The sequence below is a fragment of the Girardinichthys multiradiatus genome, chromosome Y (assembly GCF_021462225.1).
Source record: "Girardinichthys multiradiatus isolate DD_20200921_A chromosome Y, DD_fGirMul_XY1, whole genome shotgun sequence".
NCBI classification, from domain to species: Eukaryota; Metazoa; Chordata; class Actinopteri; order Cyprinodontiformes; family Goodeidae; genus Girardinichthys; species Girardinichthys multiradiatus.
The window spans coordinates 22,142,322-22,163,502 of NC_061818.1; the positions used below are offsets into that span (position 1 = coordinate 22,142,322).

Below are 21,181 nucleotides of genomic sequence, written 5' to 3' on the forward strand. Positions count from 1 at the left end.
CTGGGAACTCAAGCTTCAATGCTAAAATTCAGCAAAGCTATAAAATGCCTTTCATTTTGCCTATAAACCTCCCAGTAACCAATAGAAGTTTACTTTAAAAGTCTTGAGAGTTGAGGTTTTGTTGCCAAATGGGGACATTTGGCAACGTAAACACAAAGTAGAGAAGGCCAGGCTATAATGTGTCATAAAACATAATCCAATAGCTGTTGTTGGTTGCAACAAGCTGCACATTGTACACTAGGGATCTGATTTATAGCGTTCGTCTTTGGAAAACGGCAAAAAAAAATATCCGGATTTAAAAAGGTTTTTTTTTTTTTGTGCTCCACCAAGCCTTTCCAGTGGCAGCTGTGTTTGTAAGCGCTGAAAATGACTCTCTGTTTGTCGCGCAAGTCTCTCGTAACAATTTGACTTCAATCTGCTTGCAAGGGAGAGCTGGGAGATGTTATTTACTTGTTTGTCTGTAATCATCGTCGTCTTTGCTTGCGCATCTTTGAGAGACTGTGCAAGAGAGGGGAGTTGGTGCTGTAATGACAAGAGGCTTTATTTTGCATTTCACAATTTGCCATCAATGTGTGTCAGTAGTGATTTGCTTCATGCACGCTGCTCAGTGTCAGTGCTTCGTCGTGCAGAGTGCAAAAATAATGTATCACGAGCACGAACAGAAGCAGGCGTACACAGATAAACATACATCAAATGCTCCACACATAGCAAATGTTCAGTGATTATACACAGATACGTCTTGAAGTGAGAAAACCAATTATGCCCATTTCCATTAGTGTGAAAAGACTTGATATCTAACCTGCATCATAAGGTCAAGGGTGAAATTTAGCTTTTTGCTAGAGGCTTTAAATGTTGCTAAATCAGACGGTCAGACAGGTGGTCAGATATTTAAAAAGAATGTGTTGTCATGCTTTCTGCTAATTGTATGTAGTATTTCGATCCAAACAGCCAATGAACATGGACTCGAGCATGATGATATTCTGGGTATCTGCTTTTAAAGTGCAGGTCGACCTCGCTTTCTATCCATTTATATCCCAATCCCTGCTTTGATCAGTAAACAGTCCTGATGTTTGGATGCAGGCTGGTTTTGAGAGGAATTCTGAATGCAACGCAGAAAAAAAAGCATCATGTCCCACTTAAAACTCCACTTCAAACCAAAGTGTAATCTGTAGCATGCAACATGATGGGAGCTGCCTGATGCCATGTCTTAATGCGATTGAGAAAGTGTGTCGCTTCCCTCCCTCCCTCCTCTTGGATGACTTCAGAAAGTGAGCAAGGGAGCTGTAATGTTTTTTTGGGGGGACGGCAGAGCCTTTACTTTGACTCTTTCATCTGCAGTCTGACTCACTCTCTCCCTTTCCCTTTCTTTTTCTCTGCTGTTGGGCCGTATTGGCGTACTGAACAGGCAAATAGGCTCATGTAGGTCTGAGCATGTGCAAATATACACAACGCAACATAAGTTTAAACATAAGGAGCTAATAAACTGGACACCCTTTAACAAACACAATGAAGTTTCTGCCCTAAAATCAGATTCCTTTTTTTGTCTGGCAGTAAGTCTGTCAGTGTAAGCTGAATGTGGGCCCTCTTTGATCATCCCCCAGCCAATGTTTTTCTCCTCTTCACCTAATCCATGACCGAATTAATAATATGATTTGGTGTATCTCCAAATGGCAGGAGACCAAACTATTAAGTCAGCTGCGGCAAAGACATACCTATGACGACAACAATGACAACAACCTCGTACCACCACCTTCTGGCTGAAGGAGTGAATGTCTCAGGCGGGTCAGGATCAAAGCTTAATGGATTCATCTGGATGTTAATGACATAAACAGCACTTTAGTTTAACCTTCTAAATCCTGACTTGTAAACTACAAAGTCATGCTTGCATTTAGGACAACAAATAGAGTGAGACAGGTATTTGTAAATGTGGCAGGCACAGTTTCAGAACCCTTTTCATCAAACAGGACATCTAGCCAAGAGCAACACCTTGGTTGGAAAGTACTACTTTTTCATTGACCACAAACTTTAGGATGGAGTTTTGTGCAGGGTAAGGGGTAAGCATTTCAGACTGAATTATTTTTTTCATAATTATAATTCAAAATATTTTGAGTTTAAACTTGAATTTTAAGGCACTGATGTCTGCTCTGGACCAGTGGAGAAAGTAAGCCCTCCATTCAAAGCAATATTTTGGGGTTTATGTTCTAAAGCACAAATAAGAACAACCACAACCAGGGGTTTCAGCAGTAAATGTTCCAGACTGAAGAACACCAGGTTGCAATCTCTCCTCAGTAAATGTGGATTTTTTTTTTATTATTAACTCATTAGTCACACCTTCGCAGGGAGTTTAGAGTAATTTGACAAAATGTTAGTAGTATCCATGGTACAAAAATGTTTATATTTTAATTTACTGAGGAGAAGCCAGTCTCCAAGCATCCCCAGAGCGATCTACACAAACAACTCAGATCTGTGTGGCAGTAGAAACACACATCAAGATTAAGGCTAATTGCTTTCTGGAGGGATAAAGGTTCAGCGTAACATAACGGAATCATACCTTTTGTATTTAACTCTTATGGTCCAGATTTCTCAGTTTGATCCGGACCGATCTACAGTTTAAAACTACCAGCCGGAACAAACAAAGGAGGTTCTCCTGATTCACAATGAAATGTATTCATATATCACTGAGGCCTTTTTATTATAAAAATTCTCACAAAGCTGGAACTGGCCAATGACAGTAACTTGCAAAAATATTCACACACCTTGGACCTTTTCACACTTCATCATTTTACAATCACAATCTTCAAAGCATTTTGTGAGCAAGACCAGTGCAAACAGGCACACAACTGTGAAGTGCAAGGAAAAAGGACGTATGGATTTGAGCATTAAGAAATAAGCAATAAGAAAACCATTATTGAAATAAAGTCATAAGTTGTGTTTGCAGTTTCTCACAAGACAAGTAGGGAACACAACAAACATGTGGATAAACGTGTTCTGGTCATATAGGTCCAAAATTGCACTTTTCCGTTTCTCACTGAATACACCATCCCCACTGTGAAACATGGTGTTGACGGCATCATGCTGTGGGGAGGATTTTCTTTAGGAAAGACAGGGAAACAGAGTTTATGGGGAGATGACTGGAGCTGAATACTGGAGGAAAACTTGTTGGCTGATAAAGACTTGAGACTGGGGCGTACATACAGCAAAAGTTACAATGCAATGGCTTATATCAGAGTATATGCATGTGTTAGAATGGCCCAGTTAAAGTCCAGACCTAAATCCAATTAAAACTCGATGGCAAGACTTGAAGAAACTGTCCATTCAGTCTGCTAGAGCTTAAGGTTTTCCAAGTAGGAACAGGCAGAAATTTCAGTTTCTAGATTGGCAAAGTCGGTAAAGACACACCAGAAAAGAGTTGCCTGTTTAATTACAGCAAAAGGTAAGAGGCTCAAAACAAAACAACAAACAATGTATCCCGTGTATACCTCTACTTCACATTATGCCCAAGTCTGTGCTGTTTTATCAGACCAAATCCCAATAAACTCATATCCTAGTCAAGTTTGTGGTTGTAACGTGACAAGCAATATGGGTACTTTAAAACTGCACTGTGTCTCCTGTCAACTAAGAAGGTCAAATGAGCTGCTGGAGACACTCAGTTAGCAGGATTTACACTTCTTTTGGTGTGATATCATAAAAATCAGTGTGTATCATCTTAGAAGACTGTGCTGTGAGAATCTGCATACATTATTGCTGTAATAGTCCTAATACATCTTTTTATTTTTATTATTTATTCAGCAATGAAGAGTATTACTAAAGATATAAAGTGATGCCACCATCATATCCATGCTGGGATTAAAATAATGCTAGCATAAGGAGACAAAGCATCACTTGTAAGCTATTGATGACATTCTGAGTCTTCTTGCCAAATAAAAAAAACAAATGAATTTTTTTAAAAGACATGTAGGAAAATTTAGTCTGATTTCAGGATTTGTTTCTGCATTGTTACTTTAGATGCTCTGTAACATGATTCATAAGGCTAATATTTCCAATTAATGCAGCACTGAAATATTAACCACTACAAGGTGAAGGTGACAAACTGCAGAAAGAAAGCAGCGACGAGTTAAGTTATAGTAAGAGTACCGAATGTTTATTACATTAAGAGGAGAAAGTCATAGATTCTAGTATCTTAATAGAGCTGTATGTTCTGATCTCAAAATCAGCGCTAAAGCCACCTTGGGTGGTTGGATCAAACGTGTGCGGTTCTAAATATGCAGAGAAACACAAAAAGTTCAGAACCCATTAAAATCCGATCCGTCAAACCGCATTAAAAGAAGGTGTGAGGGAATTCTGCATGCACACATGGAAAACTGCGTTAAAGCAGAGGCATCTCAGGTCACTTAAAACAAAAGTAATAAACGAACGGTTTTCCTGAAGCAAACAACCTACAGGATGTTTTAAAACCTAAACCGAGAGATTGCTACATTCCACTCATCAAGCTTTCTAAGGTTAAAAACTTGTTTCTTCGTATTGAAAATTCTAGAAGGTAAACCTGATCTCATCTAACATTTAAACACAGATTTGTTCTGAAATATAAAGTGTAAATGTTTTCTGTGTTTGCAGAAATTTAACAGTAAAATAAAACCAAAATCCCAAGTGGCGCTGAAAGTATGTCAAAACTCTTAAAAAGCCTGAAGAACACAGCTCCTGTTCCACCTATAGGCAATAATAACACGCGTGGAAGAAAACAGACATGCTACAAGACTGAAGCGCCTAAAACCTTTAGAGTAAACTTGTATGTAGCATGTCACAATGAGATAAAAACATCTCATACATATATATGAAATGAATAGCATAAGGGACACTGGCAAGCATTAAGACAGTTAAGGTCAAGGTTTACCCAGGTTTTCCAAAATGGTGGATTTAGATCTCATGAAAGACTTCAATGAGATGCCAGAGACAGAGATAGAAGGACCTGCGATTGATCCAACTGTTTAGAGCAGGGGTTCCCAAAGTGGGGGTCGCAGGTCACCAAGTGGAGGGTAGCAAGATGAAATTCAGAATCATTGTGATGTGACCCCTGAGGTGTATGGAGGTTCAAAAGGCACAAAATTAAATAAATAAAAAAATAAATATATTATGAAATAAATAAATGTGAATGCCCCATGAAATCAATAAATGTACCAATTATTAATTTAATGCATTAAATAATTAAATATATTATTAAATTATGAAATGCATAATTAAACAATTGTGTCAATTAAATATTTAAATATAGCTTTGAAATTAAATGTAATTTAAAAATGAATTAATTTAAAATACATATAATTAAAATACATATAGGCTGCACGGTAGCGCAGTTGGAAGCGCTGTAGCCTTGCAGCTAGAAGTCTGCATGTTCTCCACGTGCATATGTGGGTTCTCACCGGGTACTCCAGCTTCCTCCCACAGTTCAAAAACATGACTGTTAGGTTAATAGGTTTCTCTAAATTGCCCTTAGGCGTGACTGAGTGTGTGCATGGTTGTTTGTCCTGTATGTCTCTGTTTTGCCCTGCAATGGATTGGCGACCTGTCCAGGGTGTACCCTGCCTGTCGCCCATAGACTGCTGGAGATAGGCACCAGCTTCCCCGTGACCCACTATGGAAGAAGCGGTATAAGATATGAGTGAATGAGTAAAATACATATAATTATTTCACTCTATATGCATTTATTTAATAAATACATACAGAGTGAAATAATTGTATGTATTATTTCATGTCATTTTGGGGGTCAAATGCTGAAAAGTTTGGGAAACCCTGGTTTAGAGCATAGAGACAGCACTGCTCCTCCTTCACCTTTTGCTGCACATTGACAGTAAGCTGGCTGAAAAAAAGACCTTTTAAGATACTGCTGTTTTAAATGTATGGCTGATATGTTGGTTAATCAGTCGACTGCAAGCTATACCTGGACAGATAGCCCCTACTTTTTATCCAGCTAACATTAGTTAGCTAGATTCCCAGTGTTACACTATTAAATGTAGAATGACAGGAAAGTCTAATAGTTTGTGCATTAAGTGCTTAAAAACAACTACTAAACTCAGTGGGTATTTTTTCTATATTTTGATTAAGCATTATGCATTTCAGCAACAGTAAGAATATTTTAAATAAAATCAATTAGACCCTGTGACATTATAAAAAAAAAAAATTTGGTTTTATACGTGCAACAAGCCAACACTGGGCTGTAGGACGGGAAGTAAGGGTTAGCTACTTAAAGCTAAAAATCAGCTCTGCCATTGGCTGACTTTTTTCCACCAGGTGACCCTTGATCTCAAGTAAAAGTAGGCACAGACACATCTTCTCACATTTTAGGTTAAATTAGAAACTGTTAGCGGGACTATTTCTGTCATCTGGCACTGTGGGCAATTCATGCAAACACATAAGTCGGCAATTTAATTCTATAAAAATCTGGTTCTTTTTAGGTAACTATGTAGTATTAGTGCAACAAATCCACTCGACAAATACAAGTATGCAGGCTTGCATTGACATGCACACCCAAAGTCATACACAAACATCGCAGAGATTTTTTTCTTTACCATCTAATCTCCTCTGGCAGTTCAAAGAGCCATCCTCTCCAGACCGAGAGTAAATATGAATTCACAGTTCCAGACGTTATTCATTTCCTCAGACCTGAAGTCGCTTGATCTTTTGTCTCACATTATCTCAACTCTCTAGTTTTGACATAAATTGTACTGTTGTGTTGCTCAAAGAAGTTTTCCTCCTCTAACAAAACTCTTGAGTCCTGTTAGATGCTTACTGGAAACATCAACTCTCTTTAATGTGCCAGGAAAAGTATGCAAATGTGAATTTATACAGTTATACAGGTTAAGAAGTGCTTCCAAACTGGCTAGCTCAAATTTCTGGTGAAGACCAGCGTTCTGACAGCCACCTGATGTTCTGAGCTTTGCCATAACTTGAAGGAGGAGGTAAGGATATGGGGGAAGACATAAAGATGAAGGGTAGAGGTGTGGAGCAGAAAAAGAAAATTAGATAAGGAGGTGGTGTGGGTGAGAGGCAGGATCCTTGCTCATTGTAGCCTGGAGATGAGGCGTTTTTATCAGGCCCAGAGACAGTATTGCAGTCCCCTCATTGCAGCATGGGTGATTGAGAGGTCTGAGGTTGTGTGTACTCATTCTCACCCCAGAACATATGTGCACGCACACACACACACACACACACACACACACACACACACACACAAACACTCTTGTTTTGCTATATGTAGTGAGGACCATGTGTTGACTCCCATTGACTTCCATTGATTTTCAGTCATTTTCAACCCTTTCTATGACCTAACCCTGACAATAACCCTAAACCTAACCATTACCAGTGCTTACCTAACCCTAACCTTAACCTAAAGTCAATTCACACCTTAGTCCTAAACCTAACCGTTAGCAAAATAGGTCGTGAGGACCAGCAAAATGTCCTCACTTTGGTACAAACGGTCCTCAATTTGATGGTGAAATCGGGAAAATGGTTCTCACTGTGATGGCAAGACAGGAACACACACACACACACACACACACACACAGATACACACCAAAAAAGATAAACTTTAAAAGCGTTGTAACCTTCCCTCAGCCTGCTTGCATCAGTTTTCCCTCTGCTTTCTTTCCAGAGCAGATCAAATGTGTGGGACTATCTCACAGTCTGGTCTTATTTCCTCTGATTCTTCTGTTTCACATTATTTAATTCTGAAAGCTTTGACAGTATACTCCCAATAGCATCCACCACAACACCCAGCCATCTCTTTTCTCTCCCCTGCCTATCCCTTAAACTCATGGGTCTTTGATGAGAATCCATTCATGGATTTAATGTTTTTTTCCCCTGCCTTTTTTCTATCCAAATCTCGAAGATGTGTTTAGGAAAAAGCGAGCGGAGAAAAGTTGCCCTGCTTCTACTTCCAAGAGCAAAGTGGACTGCATAGGACAGCATTTCTGTTGGCATCAAGAGACTGAGAAACGTTTAGCTTACAAAACAGGGCATTCGAGTCAATATGGATCTGAGGCCTGACTGACTTTAGTCCCACTGGTGCAACGACAAAGTGAAAGTTTTTTTCTTCCCTCATCTGAAGTCAAACTTGGAAAAAGATTAGAAAGTACAGAAAAAGCAAAAAAAAAAGTGATGTTCAACCTTTTCCTTAGGATTTTTTTTCAGAAGCAACCTCTTTCAGCTGCTAAAAAGGGAGGCAGAACTCATTAATCTCACTTGTAAAAAGTGAAACTAGCACACAGCGGGTAGCGTTATCTATCAGTCAGAGTTCAACACACGGCAGCACTGCTTTGAATCCTCTCCAGATTGCCTGACAACTGCGGCTTGCTTCTCCTTGCGTACACAAAAAAAAAAAAAACGCGAGAAAGAAAGAGATAAACTAATTGTTAGCAACAAAACAGCTTTCACATACCTAAAAACAAAACATGAGACCCTTTATCAGGATTTCTGTCACACTCTCAGTTCTGGGTGCCATATGGAGCCAAAATGGCACCTCAATGCTTAGGAGGAACGTGCATTCCGGTGCTAATGCTGTGCAGCTGACGTGGGCTGGGGTCTAATGAAAATGCTCTCTTTGATGGGCCCTGTGGAGGGATTAGGTTCTGATCAACACCACCTTAGGTCAGCTTCCTGCTGGACTAGTAAAAGATTACGAGCGATTTTGCAATTTGGGTTCAGTTACAAAGGTGGAAAAAGAAGAAAAAAGGATAGAAAGAAAAGAAAAGAATGAGGATATACAGTGGATGGTTAAAATATCCACACCCTTTGTACTATTTTACATTTTTGTCATGTAACAATCACAATGTTTAATGTTTTATTGGGACCTTTGTGACAAACCAACACAAGGTAGTGCATATTTGTGAGCAAAGTGATGCACTGTTTCCACTTGTAACAAATGAAAACCTAATAAATGTGTGCTTTGCACATGTCTTCAGCCCCTTTTCTTATGACACTCCTAAATAAAATCCACTGCAACCAAAGGCTTACCTAACTAATAAACAGAGCGCACATGTGTTCATTTAATCTCAGGATGAATTAAGGCCTGGTTAAAAAACAAACAACATCATGTTTAAAGCCAAAACCCCAAGCTATGAACATTTCCCAGTGTATGACACCACTGCAAACCTTCTTGGATATGGGTGCCACCTAAACTGACAGGCCAGGCCAGAAGAGCATTAATGAAATGTTATGATGATATTTGGTGGTTCTTATTGAGATAACAATGAACGTGAGAGTACAAAGAAGATAAGAAGATGTGCAAATGATAATTTCAGCAGGTTGCAACTTGAATGTAACTGTAAAAGGTCGTTCTACTAAGTAATGACTAATCTGGCCTGAATGCAAATGACACACCACACTTTAATTCACAAAAAAAGAAAAACATATATTCATTTTCTTCCACATCACAATAATATTGTGATTGTTTGTTGGCCTATTACAAAAAATCCCAATAAAATACAAGTTTGTGGTAGTTAACTGACCAAATATGAAAAAATTCAAAGGGTGTGAACACTGTAATAAAAGTACTTGCAAGATTTCCAAAGTTGTAAAATGTAAAGCTGGATGTCAGCTCTACTCCACAGCCAATGGTAAAGAGGTTCAATGGCCAGTGTAAATGCATGTGTCAGAATGAACGTTGGCTGGAAGTGAAGAGGACCACCGAAGACTGAAAGAGCACAGATAAAAATAACAAATGCTTCAGAAAATTAATCTTTTTTTTTTTTACACTTTGTTTGATTTCATGTCAAAATACTGTATATAATGGACCAATTTGATATTTGGGAGGTGGTATTGGTGAGGTGTGCCAGTTGGGGGCACATATAGGTTGCATTCTGTCAATTGACCAGGAGGGGGAGACTGCTATGGCTGCACAAACCAAAACTAAGTCCACTTCTCACCCAAATGATTGTCACACTGTAGTGTAGAGACAAGGGTTTTGTGCAAGAGTGTTTTAATATAAATGGCTGATGAAGGATGACATTGATGCTTTGAGTTAACTTGAAATTTATACATATTCTCGACTATAGAGCCATCTTGTGAGCACTGTGTGTTTCAGCTTGTGAAAGCAGACATAATTGGGTAATTTTGCAGAAGAGCTTGGATAGTTTAATGAATGAATTTGCAAGACTGAACTTTGAAGCCAGAAAACAGAATGTACAATTCTACACGTTTGGCTTATAAATGGCTGAATTCCCTCATCAGCATTCAGTCATTCAGCCCTGCAAATGCCTGGTAAGGAGACATTCATTGGATTTGGGTGTGTTGGAGATGGGATACATCCAAAAGCTGCAGGACAGTAGTTCTTGAGGACTGGGTTTGGGCACCCCTGATCTAAACCATTCTAATGTAGCTCTGGCTGTATATTCAAGGTCGTCCTCCTGCTAGAAGGTGAACCTCGGCCCCTGTCCCCGTCTTTCGACACAACATTTTCCATGTAGGCCAAAGTGTTCCATTTTTTTACATTCTCAACTAACCAGTGCATGTCCTCACACATTAGCTGTGTCCCCTATATGTCTTTACCAATCTGCAAACTATAAATATCATGATTGTGTTTCAACAATGACTTTCTTCTTACCCTCTCCATAAGGGCCACAAACGCTAATAGTTTTACAGTCGATTTTTTTTTCTTGGTTTAAACTGAGCATTGGAAGACTCTAATAGTGGTATCAGAGTAAAGACTCCTGAAGACAAATACATGCCCACTTTTCAGATTTTAGCTTGTAAAAAACTGGGACAACCATTTGTCCTTATCCTTTACCTTCACTATTTGGACTGCTTCGTGTAGATACATCTTTTTTAAATCCTAATTAAATACTGAACATTATTTCCCATATTTACCTTATGAAGAGTGGCATCCATCTCCTGCTGGTGGCTCCTCTTGAGGTCGTTGGCAATCCGTTCCATGTCGGAGCGCAGCTGCTGCATCGATGCCTCCTTGTTGAGGCTCGCTTTTTGCCTCTCTTCCTCCTGAAGCAACGCCATCTCCGCCAGCTTTTGCTTGTGCAGTGCATGGACCTGCTGAAGCTCCTCATGTAGACTTGACACCTGGGCCTCCAAATCAGAAATTGTCTGCAGAATGATAGAAAAATGCATCGGGTTGAGGAAAATGACAGTCATTTTTCCTATTTAATCAGCGCAGAACAAGCTATTTTAAATGACAAATTCTTTAAGTTTGTGTTTTGTAAAGTAGAAAGTCTGAACATTTAGTTCATTCACTGATTTAACTGAAAGAGTAATGTTTGAGGAAAGAGGTGGGCTGATAGAAAGAGATAATTAGATACAGTATCAGAGTGAGGGAGCGCCTCTGTTGACAATCTCTGTTTCTGACCCTTTCTAAAACAAATTTAAAGGCTTCCACTTAACTCTGTGTTGATGTGGGTGGTGGCCTCTGCAGCGAACCGACTTCTCACTCTAACTCCCCCTTTTTTGAACGTCTCAGCATCAACGTTTTTTCAGAAGAGCATGTTTAATCGTGTTGCCAGTGAGAGTTAAACATAACATAGTGCAAATGCTAATAAGCACAAGCGAGTGGTCCCAAAAACTGTGAAAATAAACCGGTCTGACATGTGCAGCGGGAGCACGAACTTTGGAGTTTGGAGAATGTCAAGAAGAAACAAAAAAACACTAAACATCCCATGATTAGGACGATGGAGACTGTTTTGAAGGAAACGTGGCACATGGAGTAATAATTGCATATTGTAAACATCCATAGAGAGAATATTTGTTCTCATATGGAACACTGACTTCTTGACATTTGGCTAGAGTAATAAGATGACCTCAAATACTCAAAGTAATTGTACTACATGAAGATAAACACCTCAAACTTAAAGGCCTTCTAGGATGGCTCCACCAATTGGAAGCAATGAGCAGTAACTATTAGTGAAGTGTTGAGAGGTCTAAGATGAAGGGCAGTCTTTCACTCCAACATACCTGTATTGCACCTATTCCCCAGATATTGCACACTCTTTGTTCTTACTTCGGTTAGCAGCATGTACTCTGCCTCCAGTTTGGTCCCCAGCCGCCAGAAAGGCCCAGGAATCCCAGGACAACACCCCGTTAAGGCACTCAGACAGCGAGTGTCTGAAGTGCTTTTTATTTAGGGGTCACTGAGGAGAGGCAAAGGGGACTTGAAAGGAGCGCCACACAAACAAGCAGAAGCTGTGGCTACGAGTCGCACTTTTGTCTGCACTGATTCACACAGACAGATCTCCTCGTGCGCGGTTGTGTGTACAAAGACGTGTAGTCTATCTGTCACACACTGAGAATAACAAGCAGCAAATTCAAAGAAAACAAACATGAAATCTTGTCCCCTAAATTCTGTGTGATCGTTCGCAATTTTCTCTGCTCTTGCAATCAAGGGCAAGAAGCAATCCGATGTGAGCCCTCGGGAGTTTTTAACGCATTAAAATTCTCCGTTTGGGTTGATTTTGATTTTTTTTAAAGTATCTTAATAATTAAGTAAATAAGCTTGCAGAGCAGAAATCCCAGCATTGACATATAGGAAACTCATGAAGGAAGTCTGCTTTTGGTACAGCAACAACTTAGAATAGATTCATTTATATAGATGAAATCATCAGATATAGTGCCTTACAAAAGTATTAATATTTCCTCATGGAACAATCACGGACTTCATCATTTTATTTAGATTTTATGTCATATATCAGCACAAATAAACTGCATTATTGTGAAGGGAAAGACTACAGGTCCTTCTCAAAATATTAGCATATTGTGATAAAGTTAATTATTTTCCATAATGTCATGATGAAAATTTAACATTCATATACTTTAGATTCATTGCACACTAACTGAAATATTTCAGGTCTTTTATTGTCTTAATACGGATGATTTTGGCATACAGCTCATGAAAACCCAAAATTCCTATCTCACAAAATTAGCATATTTCATCCGACCAATAAAAGAAAAGTGTTTTTAATACAAAAAACGTCAACCTTCAAATAATCATGTACAGTTATGCACTCAATACTTGGTCGGGAATCCTTTGGCAGAAATGACTGCTTCAATGCGGCGTGGCATGGAGGCAATCAGCCTGTGGCACTGCTGAGGTCTTATGGAGGCCCAGGATGCTTCGATAGCGGCCTTTAGCTCATCCAGAGTGTTGGGTCTTGAGTCTCTCAACGTTCTCTTCACAATATCCCACAGATTCTCTATGGGGTTCAGGTCAGGAGAGTTGGCAGGCCAATTGAGCACAGTGATACCATGGTCAGTAAACCATTTACCAGTGGTTTTGGCACTGTGAGCAGGTGCCAGGTCGTGCTGAAAAATTAAATCTTCATCTCCATAAAGCTTTTCAGCAGATGGAAGCATGAAGTGCTCCAAAATCTCCTGATAGCTAGCTGCATTGACCCTGCCCTTGATAAAACACAGTGGACCAACACCAGCAGCTGACACGGCACCCCAGACCATCACTGACTGTGGGTACTTGACACTGGACTTCTGGCATTTTGGCATTTCCTTCTCCCCAGTCTTCCTCCAGACTCTGGCACCTTGATTTCCGAATGACATGCAGAATTTGCTTTCATCTGAAAAAAGTACTTTGGACCACTGAGCAACAGTCCAATGCTGCTTCTCTGTCAGGCGCTTCTGCCGCTGTTTGTGGTTCAAAAGTGGCTTGACCTGGGGAATGCGGCACCTGTAGCCCATTTCCTGCACACGCCTGTGCACGGTGGCTCTGGATGTTTCTACTCCAGACTCAGTCCACTGTTTCCGCAGGTCCCCCAAGGTCTGGAATCGGCCCTTCTCCACAATCTTCCTCAGAGTCCGGTCACCTCTTCTCGTTGTGCAGCGTTTTCTGCCACACTTTTTCCTTCCCACAGACTTTCCACTGAGGTGCCTTGATACAGCACTCTGGGAACAGCCTATTCGTTCAGAAATGTCTTTCTGTGTCTTACCCTCTTGCTTGAGGGTGTCAATAGTGGCCTTCTGGACAGCAGTCAGGTCGGCAGTCTTACCCATGATTGGGGTTTTGAGTGATGAACCAGGCTGGGAGTTTTAAAGGCCTCAGGAATATTTTGCAGGTGTTTAGAGTTAACTCGTTGATTCAGATGATTAGGTTCATAGCTCGTTTAGAGACCCTTTTAATGATATGCTAATTTTGTGAGATAGGAATTTTGGGTTTTCATGAGCTGTATGCCAAAATCATCCGTATTAAGACAATAAAAGACCTGAAATATTTCAGTTAGTGTGCCATGAATCTAAAATATATGAATGTTAAATTTTCATCATGACATTATGGAAAATAATGAACTTTATCACAATATGCTAATATTTTGAGAAGGACCTGTATATGCCTATACAATTTGTTTTAAAATAAAAATTAAAAAAAGGGTGGTGTGCATTTGTCTTCAGGAGCCCCTGAGTCAGATCATCCTTTTGTTCCACGATCTATGTGTTTAAAACTCCTCCACATACCAAGAAGAACTGGGGGTTAAAGTCGACCCACCAATATCACGCTACTGATCAACCAGCCATGAATCGTTCTGAACTTTTAGTGTAGTACAGTATTGCATAACATGCTTGGGATGTTGCACAACAACTTTGCTTGTATCTAAAGCACGGAATGAACCTGGACATCATGCATGAGCATCATGACACAGAGCTCAGCGCTGTCTTACGTAGGTGAATGCTGCGAGTCCTTTTGTTTTCGCAACCTCAACTGCATGGTCAGAAAGCGCCCAAGGCTTGTGATCTGGGCGGATCGAGTTGCATGATGTGAAAGAACAAAGTGATCGTTCGTGGTCACGTGTTTATTGTGGAACCATGATCTGTGAATAATTTGAAGAAACATCTTTTGCAACAATTAGAGATAGTCTCAGCCTTGTTTGCACATCGACAAACTGAAATTTTTGCCAACTCTTCTTTGCAAAGAGCTCAGAAACAGTCAGATTGTATGAAGAACGCCGTCAAACATGAATTTTCAAATTTGCCCTTTTAACTTAGGTCTAGACTTTGACTGGGCCATTCTAACACATGGAAATGCTTTGATTTAAACCACTCCTCATATTTTGGTTGCCCTGCTGGAAGGGGAACCGCTGCTCCATCTATCTTCCAATCAACTGTCACCACCATCCCTGCCCTTGCTGAAGAAAATCATTACCACATCATGATGCTGTCACCAACCATGTTTAACAGTGGGGAAAAAAACATGTATCATTTTCCTTTCACTTCATTATTATGCACTACTTTTTGATTACTACATACAATCCTAAAAAAAAGCTGAATCCTGCTTTAACATGCTTAATATTTTTAGTACAACCGAACAGAAAGCTAATAACTCTGTAATTACACAACATATCATATCTCAAAGTTAAAACTGTGCGTACGAGACACAGCTGAGCGTGGCAGTGAGTTACTCGCGTCTGTCAGTCAGTGAAATATGCATCTGGCTGCCATCCTAGGTGTGATGTATGCACATAATAAATGACTTCATGGTTTATAAGGAAGCCTGTTGTCACACATCACAGAGCATCAGTGTTCACTGATGAGTTCAGCTGTGATCAGAACTGGGCCCAAGGGGGATAAAATGAAACACAAATCATCAGAGCTCAAACCTAAATAAACTCTTTTAAAGAAAAAGTTTGATGAACAGCAAAGACAAGATTCAGAGTTATTGGGTCAGTAGGCTGACAGTCAGTAGACTCAATATTATCAGACATTATGGAGGGAGACCCAGCAACGTTTAATACGCTGTGTAGTCAGAACATAACTGACCTTCAGCGTATGTGAAACAGTAATTTGTTACCGAGCAACAAAACAATTTGTATGCAAGAATGACATCACATCAGAGACCATCCCAGTCTAGGCTGTCCTCTTTATCTCAGCTTTGACACAGTCTGTTATCATCCTTTTCATTTGATGTGGTTTAATCGCGTCTCGGGATTTTCAACCATTGGGAAAAAAAACACCACAAAAAAGAAAAAAAAAAAGAAACGAAAGAAAGCCTCATAATTTTGTTTACCTCGATTGAGGCAAAACATCTCAAAAACGTTCCTACTTTCTCTGTGTTTAAAGTCCAGTTGGTGTAAACCATCTTTCAGAAGAGAAAGATTTACCCAGAAAAATAACACCCATCCACTGACTTTGAGGAGGAGCAGGTGGACAACAACATGAATGATGAGCTATAAATCTAAGGAACGGTTTCAGTGAGTTACATTAAATTGTTTCCAGCTATTATTAATTTTGCCATTATATTTAATATTTGTTATTATAATTATTATATTTCTTTCTCTTTAAGACCTTTAGGATCCTTTTGATTGACGATACCTTACCTTACCTACTTTATACCTCGTACATAACTTATATATTAACTGAAGCATAGGATAGTGCTTGGAAATAGGACTGTGCAGAGGAATAGAGTACTGTGAAATGGTGGACGGTGTCCATATGTCGCTGGTGTGGGTTATAATAATTTACATAAATTATTAGTGCCGTATTTTCGAGTGCTTCACAAGCCCCCAATGTGTTAGACCCTTTAGTAAACTGAACTCAATAGATGTCTTTAGCAAAACCATGACTTTGTAAATACCAAGATTTTTGGATCATAATTGATACATTTAGTGTTTATGGTCATGCATTTCTCATATTTTCCCAACTAATATGCTTTAAAATCAATTGGCAGAAATCAACTGGTCTGATCCACACAAGTGTATTACAACTGACACACACACTTTCAATAAAACATTGAATGACTAACTTTGAAAAATAATATTCTCTTCACCCTTTCCTGCAAGCATTTGGACAAAGGACTTTGTACTCTGTGAAAACTGTTTCATGAAAGGTGTTTGGAGCCATACTGGACTTTGACCGTCCACCAGAGGGCAGACGACAAGTGCAGGAGTTGATGCAGCGCACTTTTCTGAAGAGAACCTATTTTGCTTAAGAGGTAGAGGTTAAATTTGGCATCTTATGGTTTAAAGCCCTATTTCCAAGTCAAACCTTGTTATATCAACTTTCCTGTGATGACTGAGCTGTTAGAGGATAATGAAACAAGAACATTTCGATTTTTATTTCCTAAACTAACTACAGAAGTATCGGAATGACATCGGAATTGCTTAGCCAGAAATACAACCAATGCTGCCAGTGCCGCCTAGAAATAAAAATAAAAGATACGATAGTTGACGGAACAAGCAAATGAAGAAACATACAATCTACGAGTGTATTTAAGTATAAATTTTGACCAAGAATGGAAGTTTTTGACCTCAAATCTTTTAGGTATTTGTGGAAACCATGGATAGATTGGAGGTTGGGCCCTCATTATTTTTTTTTTACTGACAAATCTCACAAATGCTTGCGAATTCGGAAACTCCACAACCACATCAGGGCAACGGGAATAATAGCACACACATTAATCCCTGAAATCAAAACCATGTATCCACTAAAACTCAATTTTAATTACCATTGAAACATGTATGAGTCAAGCAAGTTACTGTGTAGACATTTTAACCAGACAGAAAAAACACGATTTACTGGAATGTGGGAAAATATGACATGATTCGGAGAAAGATGGGGTTAAAATTAGGAATCAGGAATGTATGTTGCTGGTGTTGGAAACCCAAAACACATTAGGACACCAATTCATCCTCTGGGGGGCATTGATCAACTAACAGAAACACACACAGCTGGCTGCAGACACCGAGATATTTCAATATTATAGACTAATGACCGAAAGCACAAAAAAAGCACCAAAACACTAAATTACAACTCTGATTAATTCTCTGAACAACAAATAATAAGAAATGACAGTTTAGAAGTGTGTTAAATGATGTAGAAACCCCATTTGCACAACAGATGGGTGATGCAGCCTTTCCAATGCGTTGCTGACTGACGCAGACTGGTGGGATGAAGTTGTGTCCCTGTTCAAGTTTTTCAGCTCTGTTTATTAGCACCTCGCCACAACAAGGGGATGAGCAGGTATTACTCATCCTGGAAAGGTGTCACTGACGTTGGCTGTTCTCTTTCTCTGCCAACTTTGGACTTATTAACAATGAAGACAAGCAGAGACGATGCAAGACACGCTTTCAGTGTTCGCAGGGGCTTAAAACGGGCTCTGCATGCAAACTTTAACTGTCTGCACCCAGTTATCAGTGACAGAGAACCCGTCATTGTATTTTCCTTCTTTTTATGGCCTGAAATGCCAATTTTGACATTAGAGAGGCGTCAGATTGTTTCTTTAAAAGCCTGCACAGGCAAACAACAGGAACTAAGAATATGAAATGAGGACAGGGGGAAATTTGTTTTCAGTCACCCACCCCGTCAGATGCCGAGAGTCGTAAAACCGTACGTCACTTTGACACGGGTGAGGCGGTTTGTTGTGAACAGACGCGTCGTGTGGTGACGGCATCTCCAGAAATCACACCCTCACAAGTGGTCCTACATTTACATGTTGTGAAAATAATGCTCCCCTGGAATATCAGATCATGAACGGGGACAACGGACTGTGTTTTTAAAGAGATACTGTTATTACTGCCTGAGTGTGTCTACAAGAAGTAGTGTTAAAACACAATTTCTTAAAAAAAGAAAAACAAATTGAAATGACTTATAAAATTTAATTAAGAACAAAAAATTATTTTCTGTGAAACTTTTTATTTTCATCTAACAAAAGCTTAGAGTAACTAACCGTAAACAGTTTTCACTTCTCTTCAAAATAAACCAAAAATATTATTGCCAAGTATCTCCTTTCCCAAATTTATATCTCCAGCCAAGGTCCAATAAATAAAAATTTTGCATGCTGACAAAATTCATTTCTTCACGAAGCCTGACGAGTTAAACACAATCCCAGTTGGGGGCTGGTTTATCAAATAGCTTCCCACAGAGCTCCAATCTATTACCCAGGCTGGAGAGCGCCCAAGACCCAGCGGAGGGCATTAGCCTGAAGACCTGCTGCTTTTGGGGTATATCTTAACAGAATAGCCCCCTCAATGTCTGACACATCCATTGATTCAGATCAAGAATTCATACAGTCATTGTGAATAAAAATGCAGTAATGAGAGAATAAACTGCGCTTTCTGGAAGGAGACGACTACCTGCGGTGAGAGGACAAAGCCCCGTAAAAAAAATACACATCGCCTGCGGTTTGGGAAGATCACCGGGCGTCTAAAAATATAGATTTAAAAGTAAAAACACAATATAGCTTGGTGCTAGACAGAACTGGAAACTTTAGCATTTAAATTTTTTTTGTTGCATCTAGAAACGTGCTTTGGTAATTAAACAATGAGAAACTGATAATAAAAGTTAGATTTGTTGTTTTGTCCCTTAGATTTGTCATGTTTCTTTTAGTTTTCTTTGTATTTTCACCAAGACACGCCTTCGTTTATAAATATTTTCTATTCTAACATACATATTTAAAGTTCTCGCATGAAATACGCAGCAACCTGAAAAATTATTCACACTCAGAGTCAGTACCCGTCTGGCATCAGGTTAAAAGTGTCTCAACCTGCTGTGCTTTTAAAACCCCAGGACAACGTCAATGGGCAAAATACGAAATGGTTATCCACGGGAGAGAGGCGGGTCAGCAGGTGTGTTGGTGTCTGTGTCTGCGTCTATGAAGATGGATCTGTCGAGACCCCCTACCTGGGCATCGTGCTTCCTCCACTCCTGAGCGTGCTGCTGGTGCTGTTGCAGGGTGGCCCTGGCCTGCCTCTCCAGGCTGCTCGCCTCCCGCTGTTGCTCTTGGACCAGGTTGTCCTTTTCCGAGTTGTGTTGCTGCTGTAGCCACGTCCTCTCCTGCTCGTGCTGTGCGCGCTGCTCAGCCATCTGATTGGACAAGCCGGCAAAAAGAGACTTCATCAGCCAACACACGCACTCTAAACCCTGTCGTCATGACAACTTGTCCATCTACTTTTTTTTTCTTCTTTCTCTTCTTCATCCCGTTTCTTCCACTACTTTCATCCAACCAGAGTACTGGACTAATTAGGCAAGACTAAGAGGAATGTGGAAGAAAAAAAAATTAGCGCAGAAATTTTTTTGCATCCTCACATCATCAGACATGAAGACATGGTGGGATGTGTTCACATCTATACTGCTCCCCCAAACCCTCAAGGCTCCCACTGCTAATTGTACGGACTGACCCTTAATGTCCAAGTCCCATTCTGAGTTCGCCATATGAAAGAGCTGTTAGTTTCTGCTATGTAAGAAAGCTGGTAGGGGTTAGCCATCTGGCTGCGGTAACCACCCCATGCCCCATGCTATGCGCCTGACAGAATGTGAAAATCGGCTTAGGTGAAGAATATGATGATTATTATAATCCAAACCCAAAAAAGTAAGAAAGTTTGAGAGGAAGACGCTTAACGATTCTTGACAGAACGTTTACAGCGGTTTCAATTTGAAAGTTTAGAAGATGAGATTTGTGTGGCGATCGGTGGGTATTTAAGGTTTAAAGGGGGAACTCTAACATTGACGAGTAAGGCTTAGTGAAAATGTTATAAAAGGAAGGTTAGGTTGAAACATGAACATCCTGAAGACTTAGGTCTGACAAGGGCTTCAACCCAAAACATGACAATGTCATTGAGGAAAACATTTCTAATGGTACAATAAGGTCAAATTTTTCAAGGTTTAATCATCCTGTCAGCTGAAGCAAGTCTGTTTTCTAGCTGAGCTGTAAAAGGAGTCACCTGCTGGGATGTGAGACTCGCCGGTGAAGCTCCCAAGTCTTTCCCAGACTCTCTTCTGTTCCCACACCCCTGTGGTGAAGTGGGGGACAAGCGACCCCCACACCATCCCACCGCTCAGGCCCAGCCCAAGCCCTGAAAGGACAGCAGGGGCCCGGGGCCCATTTGCCTCTGTGCTTTGAAGCTAATCCTCACACATTGTGCATGACGGCACCCTACCTGGCCTGCCAGAAGAGCGAAGATCGACAGCCACTGTGTCCGATGTCTGCTCTGTCCATGGCACTAGCTATAAACACAGAGCACTATTCAGACAGGGTGATGAATGAGGTAATATCTACAGGAAGCTGGATTTCAAGGACATTTTGGCATCCAATGATCTAATCTTGCATTTTTGATTTACAGAGTCTGTCAGACATTTAAATACCATCATCTCAAAATTCATAAACGTCACCTAAAATCGACAGCTACACGGTTGAAACTTGGGACATAATTGGGTGTTCCACCAGGAAAATAAGCCCAAACACACCATAGCACAACTA

At 40.1% G+C, this 21,181-nt stretch overlaps 1 protein-coding gene across 1 annotated transcript in view; it reads right to left on the bottom strand.

The window, feature by feature from the left end:
* Window positions 1-21,181, bottom strand: part of LOC124864062 (centrosomal protein of 112 kDa-like) — a 176,086-nt gene that overhangs the window by 54,960 nt on the left and 99,945 nt on the right. The window contains exons 21-22 of the mRNA XM_047358676.1: window positions 19,606-19,788; window positions 10,858-11,088 (exon numbers count right to left, since the gene is read on the bottom strand). Coding sequence (XP_047214632.1) covers window positions 10,858-11,088; window positions 19,606-19,788 — 414 coding nt within the window. The remainder of the gene's footprint in view (window positions 1-10,857; window positions 11,089-19,605; window positions 19,789-21,181) is intronic.